Consider the following 12,026-nt stretch of genomic DNA (forward strand, 5'->3'; position numbering starts at 1 on the left):
TGGGTCCCGCCCTCTGGACCACAGAGGCCACAGGGAAGGGCAGCAGGGTGGGCAGCCCAAGTCTGCAGCAGGCAGCCCACCGCAACCCCCACACACAGATCTGGGGGCATGCGTCCCCCACATTCCCCTGGAAGTGTGCATAGCGGCAGGGAGCCGGCCACATACCCCCACCCCTGGACAAACCATCCATGGCCTTATCCCGCTCTTCCTCAGGGCCCTGCAACTGTGCAAGCCCTATGCATTGCCCTAGCCCTGTCCAACTCCACCCCTTCCCTCCCTATGGGGGCCTCAATTCCCCACCACTCTGCTCCCTTAACTATGGGAGCTGCTCTCCAGGCTGCATGGTGGCCATGTGCACATACATGCACATGGCACCCCCTGCCCGATAACCCCCCTCCTGCTCCCCGCAGCCCCTTGCAGGCTGGAACTCTGCCAGCCTGTAGAGCGCTTTTTGCAAAAGAGCAAAATCCATGTTTCTCTGTTAAAATGAAAAATCTGCATTTTTCTCTGGTAAAAGAGGAAATCTGTGGGGGGGGGTCTGTTTTCAGTGGGAACTTTTAAATATGGTGTTATTACTGGATGTTAGGCTGGTTTAATCATGAGTGATGAAAGATCAAATGACAGTGGAAATCAGCTAGACTTCTTACTAACATGTTACTACTTGTTCATTTCCAGACATTTTAAGCAAGTTACTTTTTATAGACCCAAAATTTTTATAAAGAAACCCACATTTCTTTTGAGTTTTACTTGAACTCTGTGAAAACATCTTTCAACCTTAGAAGTTCTAATATGATTGGTTTTGTTTGGAAAGTAGTATTTTTAAATATTTAAATACTATAAAAAGTTTTGACTTGCTTATTACAAGAGCTCAGGAACAACCTTGATTCAACATACTTCATGAGGCTTACCAAAGCAGGCCCCAAAGTCCACCGTAGCAGAAGGGTTACATGTATATCTGGCTAAAAGGGTAAATAGAAGTTATGTCTGGGTGGGTTATGCAGGGCAGGGGACAGAGAATAGGACTGCAAAGAGAAAGGCTTATGCATGTGAAAAAAAATAAATTCAACCTTTCTATGACTCTAGGCTTAAAAATAATACTAATTTACAAGGTACATAGAACTTTACCTTACGGATATTACAGTACTTCTATTTCCCTTAAATAACTCCACTTTGCAGATTGTACAATTAAGACACTATTTAGAGATGTTTTTCTAAGAGTTGCTATACTGTTTGCAGTAAGACCTGACTGTAACAGATCTGAGATTATGGTCAAACCAGGGTTGGAATATAAAAGTATGGGCAACCCTCACCATTCGCGGGGGATATGTTCTCATATCCCCCACGAATGGCAAAATCCACAAATATGAACGCACACTGTATTTATGAATGCAGTGCCTCCCGGCAGCTGAGAAGGGGCGGGGGAGCATGGCTCCAGCAGTGATAGCAGGAGTCCAGTGGCAGTGGAAGCCCAGTTGAAGCAAGTGTGGAGCTCCCGAGGTGCACCTGTAAGTACATAAAGCGTATTTAAAATGCGGGTTCGGCATTTGCGGTTTGCAAATATTTGAAACCGCAAATGCCAAGCCCACAAATAGCTAAGGTTTCCTGTAACTATAGAGAGAGACTTCCACAAATCATAATCCTCTCCAACATAAGACTTCACTAAAGGAAGTCCACATACCAAAACTGTCCTATGGTCAGCCAGTATAAAGTCCAATCTGTAATGTTTCAGAAGATTAAGGAATTGAATATGCCATTTGGACAAGTTTCAAAATAAAGTTTGGATTTAGGCAGGTCAGAAACTGCAAATTTCAATGAGAGGTAGTTAGCCAGGATAGCCTGAAGTTAGGCAAAAGGCAAGGCAGGGTGGCACCTATAGCCAGGGACCACTGGAATTCACACCATAGTTTCATAGTTTCCAGGGTTGGAAGGGACCTGAGTAGATCAGCGAGTCTGACCCCCTGCCATGGCAGGAAAGAGTACTGGGGTCAAATGACCCCAGCAGGGTGTACATCTAGCCTCCTCTTAAAGACCCCCAGGGTAGGAGCCAGCACCGCTTCTCTTGGAAGATCCTCGCCGTCCTGACCACGAAGTAGCACCTCCTGATATCCAGCCTAAAGCTACCCTCTGCCAGCTTGTGACCGTTATTGCTGGTCACTCCTGGCAATGCTCGGGGGAACAGGGACTTCTCCAGTGCCTGCTGGTCCCCTCCGACTAGTTTGCAACAGGCCACTAGATCCCCCCTCAGCCTTCACTTGTAGAAGCTGAACAGGTTCAGGGCCCGTAGCCTCTCCTCATAGGGCCTGCCCTGTTGCCCCCTGATCATGCAAGTGGCCCTCCTCCGGACCCTCTCCATGCTGTCCACATCCCTCTTGAAGTGCGGTGCCCAGAAATGGATGCAGTACTCCAGCTGTGGCCTGACCAGTGCCACATAGAGGGGGAGGATCACCTCCTTGGACCTACTCGAGATGCATGTGTGGATGCATGACAGGGTACGGTTGGCCTTCCTGATTGCATCCCCACACTGCCGGCCCATGTTCATCTTGGAGTCAATGATGACTCCAAGATCCTTTTCCGCCTCTGTACTGACGAGAAGGGAGTTCCCCAACCTGTAGGTATGGTGCCGGTTGTTCCTCCCCAGGTGCATCACCTTGCATTTGTCAGTGTTGAATCGCATCCTATTCTCATCCGCCCACCCTTGTAACCTGTCTAGGTCTGATTGCAGCCTATTACTCCCTTCTAGCGTGCCCACATCCCCCACATCTTAGTGTCATCAACAAATATGAACAGGGTGCTTTTTACCCCCTTGCCCAAGTCACTGATGAAGATGTTGAACAGTGCGGGCCGGAGGACCAAGCCCTGTTGAACCCCACTGCCCACATCCCTCCAAGTCGAAAACGACCCATCCACTACCACACTCTGGGTGTGGCCCTCCAGCCACTTGGCAACCCATTTGACTGTGTGGGTGTCGACACCACAGTCCCCCAGTTTTTTAATGAGAACGGGGTGAGAGACAGTGTCGAAGGCCTTTCGAAAGTCCAGAAAGACTATGTCCACTGCTACCCCTGCATCTAAGGATTTAGTGACCTGGTCATAGAAGGCCACCAGGTTGGTGTGACAGGGCCTGCCTCTAATGAACCCATATTCGTTGCCCCTAAGCATAATCTCCCCTGCTGGCCCCTCGTGGATATGCGCTGCAACAATTTTTTCAAAAAGCTTGCCCAGGATCAAGGTAAGACTAACTGGCGTATAGTTTCCCAGGTCCTCCTTCTTCCCCTTTTTAAAGATGGGAACCACATTGGCCCTCTTCCAGACCTCTGGCACCACACCAGAGCACCACGAGTGCTTGTAAAGCCGTGCCAGGGGTCCTACAATGACTTCAGCCAATTTCCTCAGTACTCTAGGGTGGAGATTGTCTGGACCGGCTTGAATACACCCAGCCCCTCAAGAAGTTCCCTAACTAGTTTCTCATTAACCCTTGGCCTAGGTGAGCCTTCCCTGGGGTCTGAGGGGGACCCAGCGGGGGGGTGACTGTTCCGGTCCCTGCTTAGGAAAATGGAGGCAAAGAAATCGTTAAACATGTTGGCTTTGTCGTCTGGTGTGATGACCAAATTTCCTAGCGTGTCGTGCAGGGGCCCCACATTACCCGGAACCTTCTTTTTACCTGCTATGTATTTAAAAAAGGACTTCTTGTTGTCCTTAATCCGGGAAGCTAGTCCCAGTTCCATCTCCACCTTGGCCTTCCTGACTGCACCCCTGCATTCCCGAGCAACCACAGTATAGTCCTCCCTGGTGATGACCCCTCCCTTCCGTTGGGTGTATGCCTCCCTTTTTGCTAAGAAACATTCCCGGATGCTTTTGTTGAGCCATGGGGGCTTATGTGTCCTCCTGCTCCCTTTGATCCTCATCGGGATTACCTCCCTTTGGGCTTGGAGGATCGTCTCCTTAAGGAGCGACCACTCTCCTTGGACACCTGGTTCCCCTCCCCTCTGGGACCTCAGTGCTTCCCCGACAATTCTCCTTACCTCAATGAAGTCTGCCCTCCTGAAATCTAGGGCTGCTGCCTTGCTGTAGGCCTTTTCCACCCTGTGCTGGATCATGAATTCCAGCAGGTGATTATCACTGTCCCCCAGGTGGTCGAGCACCCACAGCGCCCTCACCAGATCATCTCCCGTGGCCAGCACCAGGTCCAAAAAGGCGTCTCCCCTGGTGGGGCTGTGCACCTCCTGGGTTAGATAGAAGTTCTGCATTTTGGCTAGGAACCTACGTGAGCGGTCACACCTGGCTGACTGCTTTTCCCAGCAGATATCTGGAAAGTTCAGGTCACCCATAAAGACCACACCCTTTTCACCTAACTACCTCCGTGAGCTGACTTAAGAATTCCTGGTCTAGCTTTTCCTCTTAGTTGGGTGGTCTGTAGTAGCCCCCCACCGTTAAGTCTCTTTCCCCTTGACTGCTTTGTATTCTAACCCAAAGCACTTCAGATTGCCCTTCCTCTGATTCTTTGCTAATTGACAAGGACGTGTATTCCTCCTTAATATAGAGTGCCATGCCCCACCTTTCCTTCCTATCCTGTCCCTTTCTTGACATTCACCGCCTAGTCATGCATTGAGTCCCACCACGTTTCAGTGATCCCCATTATGTCCAGGTTGGTGTCTGTTAGCAGGAGGGTAAGTTCCTCCTGCTTGTTTCCCATACTACCAGAAGTGTACTGAGCAGTGGCTCCTTTAATTTTGCACTTTCCCCCGCATGCTGTCCCCCGCTGCTGACTGTCGGAGGGGCCCTGACATCTATCCCTGATCGGAGGGGATGTGAAAACCATAGTTTTAAATGTAACACAGTTTTTGCCTCCTGCTGACAACTGGAAGAGGGGACCTGGTCTCTCTGCTACTTGCTGCTGACAAGATGGGAAGCAAAAACAGCAGCATATTTAAAACTGGTTTTTGCCTCCTCACCATCAAGAGCAAGTGGCAAAGGCAAGGGGGTGCATTTGGGAAAACTGCAAGATTAAAGAAAGTGCCACACAGTGCACTTCCAAGATGCATTCCAGTAGAGGTGCACCAATAACAATAACTGATGATTAACCAGGGCTGCTTGTAACACAGCAGTACCACAGTTCCTCCAGTCTGGCTGGAGAACAGGTACGAGGCCCTAGCAACACTGGAGGAGAAGGAAGGAGAGGAGACAACTGGAGAGGAGGCAACTCCACACGCTCCAAACAGGCCAAAAGAGCTAAGCAGTTCTGAAGAAGGTCTGAAGAAGGAAGCATTGAGTGATTGTCATATGTGACTCCATCCTGAGAGGTACAGAGGGCCCCATCTGTCACCAGGACCCCGCAACACACGAAATCTACTGCCTGCCCGGAGCAAAGATTCAGGATGTGACGGGGATGATCCAGGCCATGATCCAGCCCACCGATTACTACCCCATGGTCCTAATCCATGTGGGTACTAATAATGCGGCCAGAAGCCCTGATCACCTGATGGCGGACTACCACTCTCTGGGGGGCGTGCTGAAGGAAATAGGTGCACGGGTGGTATTCTCTTCCGTCCTACCAGTGAGCAGACATGGAAGACGGCATGAGATGTGCGTCACAGAGACCAACTGGCGGCTTCAGGAATGGTGTCTTGAGGCAGGCTTTGGCTTCCTTGAAAATGACCCGCACATCACGACGAGAGACAGGATGGGCTCCAACTTTCCCCTAAAGGTAAGTGTGCGTTCTCTTCTAGGTTAGCAGATCTCGTCTGACGGGCTTTAAACTAGGCTTATTAGGGGAAGGGGAAGATGAGGGTGGTGGAAGCCTTGAACCGCTAAACCAAGCAGCACCCACAAGTACAGCCCACCCTAGACTGACGAACGGAACATATACACAGGTAAGCTACAGGGGCCAGGGCAATGCTGAGAATAGGGGGCCAGTGCACACAGCCTCAGGAGGCCTCAAAATCCTCTACACAAAAGCTCGCAGTATGCATAACAAGCAGAAGGAACTTACCCTCCTGCTAGCCGACACCAACCCAGACATAGTAGGGCGTGAAACGTGGTGAATATCAAAGGCAGGAGGGACAGGACAGGAAGGAAAGGTGGGGGTGTGGCACTCTACATTAAGGAGGAACACACATCCTCATCAAGTAGCACAGAGTCAGAGAAGGGGCACACTGAAGTGCTCTGGGTTAGAATACAAGGCAGCCAAGGGGAAAGAGACTTAACGTTGGGGGGCTACTACAGACCACCCAACCAAGGGGAAGAGCTAGACCAGGAATTCTTAAGTCAGCTCACGGAGGTAGTTAGGTCAAAGGATGTGGTCATCATGGGTGACCTGAACATTCCGAACTTCTGCTGGGAAGAGCAGTCAGCCAGGTCTGACCACTCACGTAGGTTCCTAGCCAAAATGCAGGACCTCCATCTAACCCAGGAGGTGCACAGCCCCACCAGGAGAGACGCTTTTTTGGACCTGGGGCTGGCCACCGGCAACGACCTGGTGAGGGGGCTGCGGGTGCTTGACCACCTGGACGACAGCGATCATCGCCTGCTGGACTTCACCATCCAGCGCAAGGTGGAAAAGGCCTGCAGCAAGGCAGCAGCCCTAGATTTCAGGAGGGTGGATGTCAATGAGTTAAGAAGAATAGTCAGGGAGGCACTGAGGTCCCGGAGGGGAGGGGAGCCAAGGTGTCCAAGGAGAGTGGTCGCTCCTTAAGGAGACGATCCTCCAAGCCCAAAGGGAGGTAATCCCAACACAGATCAAAGGGAGCAGGAGGGTGCAAAAGCCCCCATGACTCACCAGAAGCATCCTAGAATGTCTCCTAGCTAAAAGGGAAGCGCACACCCAATGGAAGGGAGGGGTCATCACCAGGGAGGACTATACTGTGGTTGCTCGGGAATGCAGGGGTGCAGTCAGGAAGGCCAAGGCAGAGATGGAACTGGGACTAGCTACCTAGATCAAGGACAACAAGAAGTCCTTTTTTAAATACATAGCGGGTAAAAAGAAGGTATCGGTAACGTGGAGCTCCTGCACGACACGCTAGGAAATTTGGTTGTCACACCAGATGACAAAGCTAACATATTTAATGACTTCTTTGCCTCCATTTTCCTGAGCAGGGACTGGATCAGCCCCCTGCTGGGTCCCCCTCAGGCCCCAGGGGAGGCGCATCTAGGCCAAGAGTCAGTGAGGATCTAGTCAGGGAACTTCTTGAGGGACTGAATGTATTTAAATCAGCTGGTCCGGACAATCTCCACCCCAGAGTGCTGAGGGAATTAGCTGAAGTCATTGTGGGACCCCTGGCACGGCTTTATGAGCACTCGTAGTGCTCTGGTGTGGTGCCAGAGGACTGGAAGAGGGCCAATATGGTTCCCATCTTTGAAAAAGGGAGGAAAGAGGACCCAGGAAACTATAGGCCAGTTAGTCTTACCTCAATCCTGGGTAAGCTTTTTGAGAGAATTATTCTGGCACATGTCCACAAGGGGCCAGCAGGGGAGATTATGCTTAGCAGCAATGAACACGGGTTCATTAGAGGCAGGTCCTGTCACACCAACCTGGTGGCCTTCTATGACCAGGTCACTAAATCCTTAGATGCAGGGGTAGCAGTAGACGTAGTCTTTCTGGACTTCCGGAAGGCCTTCGACACTGTCTCTCACCCTGTTCTCATTAAAAAACTGGGGGACTGTGGTGTCGACACCTACACAGTCAAATGGGTTGCCAAGTGGCTGGAGGGCGGTACCCAGAGGGTGGTAGTGGATGGGTCGTTTTCGACTTGGAGGGATGTGGGCAGTGAGGTTCGACAGGGCTTGGTCCTCCGGCCCGCACTGTTCAACATCTTCATCAGTGACTTGGACGAGGGGGTAAAAAGCACCCTGTTCAAATCTGCTGATGACACTAAGATGTGGGGGGATGTGGGCACGCTGGAAGGAAGGAATAGGCTACAATCAGACGTAGACAGGTTACAGGGGTGGACGGATGAGAATAGGATGCGATTCAACACTGACAAGTGCAAGGTGATGCACCTGGGGAGGAAGAACCAGCACCATACCTACAAGCTGGGGAACTCCCTTCTCATCAGTACAGAGACAGAAAAGGATCTTGGAGTCATCATTGACTCCAAGATGAACATGGGCCGGCAGTGTGGGAATGCAGTTAGGAAGGAAAACCACACCTTATCATGCATCCACAGATGCATCTCAAGCAGGTCCAAGGAGGTGATCCCCCCACCACTATGCGGCACTGGTCAGGCCACAGCTGGAGTACTGCATCCAGTTCTGGGTGTCGCACTTCAAGAGGAATGTGGACAACATGGAGAGGGTCCAGAGGAGGGCCACTCGCATGATTGGGGGCAGCAGGCCTTACGAGGAGAGGCTACGGGCCCTGAACCTGTTCAGCCTCCACAAGAGAAGGCTGAGGGGGTTCTAGTGGCCTGTTACAAACTAGTCGGAGGGGACCAGCAGGCGTTAGGGGAGTCTCTATTCCCCTGAGCACTACCAGGAGTGACTAGAAATAGCGGTCACAAGCTGGCAGAGGGTAAATTCAGATTAGACATCAGGAGGCACTACTTCACGGTCAGGGCGGCTAGGATCCGGAACCTACTTCCAAGCAAAGTGGTACTGGCTCTTACCTTGGGGGTCTTTAAGACAAGGCTAGACAATCACCTTGCTGGGGTCGTTTGACCGCAGTACTCTTTCCTGCCATGGCAGGGGGTCGGACTCGATGATCTGCTTAGGTCCCTTCCAACCGTACTATGAAACTATGAAGCCAACCATATCGGCCAATGCTGATCTGATAACCAATATTTAGCAATAGTGCAAGGGATTGTAAACTACTGACCTAAATAAACCTTTTTCTGTTTGTTTTGCATTTAAACACACACACACACATCCTGCGTGCTCTGACCCTCAAAGGTGGTGACTGCTTATTCCCATGTCACCCCTCACCCGCAGCTCCTACCCAAAGCCCCACTCCCTGTGCAGCTTGCGCTGCAGTCCTGGGCAGGTAGGGTAGACTCGCATGTGGACAGAGGTGCCAGGTGCATTTGGAGCCCCAGAGCATGCCACTGCTTCAGCGCCTGCAGGCCCCGTGCAGTCAACTTCCCAAGGCCATCAGGGAGAAGCTGGTTTTGTAAAGGTACCCAGTGCTTGGTAGAATGGAATGAGTCTCACACGGCGCCTTACCCCACCTGCATGCAGCCCAACATCTCCATGGCAGCCCCGGTTTTCAGGCCCCTGCTGTGCGTGTGGTGTTGCCATGGCAAAGGAGCCGGTAACAGGCCCTTTGTTGCATATCACTGTAGTACATCTCATTGAGAGCTGTTTATTTTTCCATCATACCTGGCATCTTCTTGCTGCAATGCCAATTGGCTATCTAATCGTAAAGACAACAGCTGTTTCTGATGGATAGCATCATTCAGCTTCTCTTCTAGCTCTTCAATCTAAATATGGATAAAAACATATAAAAACAGGTCATTTTCCTCACAGGAAAAAAAATAGTCCTATTTCCTTTAAAGGATTTAGAGGGAAAAATGATACAGACCTAAATGAATCAAGATCATTTCATGAGAATTCAAAGAATCTGTTAAGTACCTCAACAAAACAAGAAACTATCCCTGCCCCAAAGAACCTACAAAGAAATGTTTCAAGATTCCACAACTGGAGCTGTGCAGGGGGAGACATTTGCCTTCTCAACTCCAACTGCATGATCAAGCCTAAATTCAGCTTGACAAACAAGTGCAAATAACACTAGAGACTAATACAGGAAGGTAGCAGTATTAAGAATGCACACAAACGGAGTAAGACCTTTTGTCTTTTCCCATCTTGCACTTCCAGGAAACAGGAGGCAGGACAGGTTACAGCTTGCTGTAATTCAGACCACTCAGTGGCCTACTTCAGGCCAATTCAACTACTGGGGAGCTAGGGGGCTGTTCCCCTAGGCCCCTGATGCTGTGCGTGCAGCTCAGCTCTCCACTGTTGTGCGTACAACCCAGCTTCCATTTGCCAGCCACATGTGCTGAGCACAGGTTAGCATGCACAGCACTCCCAGCACTTGCCCAAGTGTGCAGATATGGGCATCCTGCCTGCCCCACACAGCACTGGCAACTTGGCTCCCCTCCCTCTTTAGCTGAGATGATCCTGCTCCCTCCCCTACCCTGCACATAACACATGCAGTCTGGCCTCCTTCTCACTGTGCCAGCAGCAGGGGCAGAAGCCAGAAACTGGAGAAGGAAGAGATCCTGGCTACCACTGTAAGATGTGAAGTGGCATCTGGGCAGGAGTATATAGGTGAAATGTTAACCCCTCAGTTGCAGTTGGTTTGACAGCCCCAGTCTACTCCACTGTCAGTATTTCTCAATCCTCTCCCATATATTGCCTGATTATCCCCCATTATAACAATAAATCTATATAGCATAGGGTGTGCTGAGAGATTAATAATAAATTACTTGACCTGAAGAGGTTAGAGTCTTTGGAGGGTGAATCTTTTCCCCACCTCAAACTTTAATAAATGCAAAACAAAAAGCCCAGGATTCTCAAGTCCTAACCTCCTCTCTAACTATAGTCTCCAGTATAGTCCACTTACAAAGGGGCTGGAAACTGGGCAATTCACTTAACTGGCTAATTGCTGTACTAATCATACAGCAGTTAATTCTCCTCACTTCAGCTCCCCCATCTTCTTTACTCTTTAATAACAGAAATAACATTTTAGCATTTAGCTTGCAGGGATCCTGTGAGAGCTGAAATAAGCACAACCCTCTAACAATTTCTAATACTAAAAATATTAATTTATGAGTGAAGATGTCTTCTTCTTTTGGTAGCAGAAATCCATGAATGGCTGAAGCACACAGAAAGACAGAACTGACACCCATGCCTTTTCTGCTGTACCTATCCTGATTTCAGTGAGAACAGTGGTGCCAGACCTTTTCTGTCCTCTTAGGCCAGACAGATGGTGCTCAATCTGTCTGCAGGCTGGATCCCGCTGGTGGGCCTGATTTGGTATGTGGGGCAGTGAGGCAGGGCTGAATTTTGCCTCAATGCAGCTGCATAGGAGCAAAGAGGCACGGCCTGGCTCTAATCCAACTGCAGGGGGGAAGGCAATAAGAAGACACAGACGGGCCCCAACCCAGCCATGTGGTGGGGAGGAGCTAAGGAGGCACAGCACAGCCTAGCCTCAATGCAGATGTGCAGGGGGAAGAAAGGGGCATGGCCTGGTCCCTACTTGGTTGTGCAGGGCTTAGGAATTTGGCAGAAGGCGAAGGTGGCAGGATTACTTGTCCCTGCTTCCCCGTCAGCAAAGTTTCTGACCCGCGGACAGCCCAAGCCGCATACCACCACTCCACAGGCCAGAAGTTGATCACCGTTGCGTTACAAGAACCAAAGCTGTTCAGCAACCAAAAGCTGCTCAAGCCTTGCCACAACAACGACGATCACATCCAACGCTCTTTTGCTCTACTATCCGGGCACCAGTGGTGGCAAGCAAGGGGCTGCACTCACCTTGGTCAGGTACTCCACCTTCAGGTTGTCCAGCATAAGGTTTTTCTGCGACAGCTCAATCTTCAGCACCTGCAAACGGTGCAGCAGCTCCTTGCGCTCCAGCAGCTGCCTCGTGACCTTCCCACCACTGCCCCTCTCTTCCGAGGAGGACAGGTCATCCGTGGGCACTGTGGTCTCCAAGCTGATGTCTTCCAACTCCAGGGAACTGGACACATTCATCACCCGCAGTTCCTTGGTGCCCGGCCGCAACATCGCCCTCCGCCCCCGTGGCAGGGGGTGGCTCAACTGCCAACCAGGGCCTGGGGAGGGAAAGGCCAAGGTCAAAGCACTGCCCCCCCGCCCGCTGCGGGGACCTCTCCCCTCGGCTCCCATTGGGCCCACTGAGGCGGTCCCTGGGAGGGCAGGAGATGGGGGTTGCAGCTGCGCAAGCGCAGTGCGGCTAGCGCTGACCCTCACACTCATCCCGGGCCCCGCTCCCCATTGGGTCACTCGGGACCATCCCCCAGCGGGAGGTGAGGGAGGGGGCTTGGCGCCGCTCAGACGCAGAGAAACCCGCCCTGTCC

At 51.2% G+C, this 12,026-nt stretch overlaps 1 protein-coding gene across 2 annotated transcripts in view; it reads right to left on the reverse strand.

The window, feature by feature from the left end:
- Positions 1–12,026, reverse strand: part of PIBF1 (progesterone immunomodulatory binding factor 1) — a 190,503-nt gene that overhangs the window by 178,324 nt on the left and 153 nt on the right. For both annotated transcript variants that reach the window (XM_090024439.1, XM_090024430.1), the window contains exons 2-3: positions 11,464–11,762; positions 9,310–9,410 (exon numbers count right to left, since the gene is read on the reverse strand). In XM_090024439.1, the coding sequence (XP_089880565.1) occupies positions 9,310–9,410; positions 11,464–11,715 (353 nt within the window). In that variant the 5' untranslated portion in view covers positions 11,716–11,762. The remainder of the gene's footprint in view (positions 1–9,309; positions 9,411–11,463; positions 11,763–12,026) is intronic.

This window comes from Crocodylus siamensis, chromosome 1, assembly GCF_052110815.1.
Source record: "Crocodylus siamensis isolate JL-2025a chromosome 1, ASM5211081v1, whole genome shotgun sequence".
In the NCBI taxonomy this organism is placed as follows: domain Eukaryota; kingdom Metazoa; phylum Chordata; order Crocodylia; family Crocodylidae; genus Crocodylus; species Crocodylus siamensis.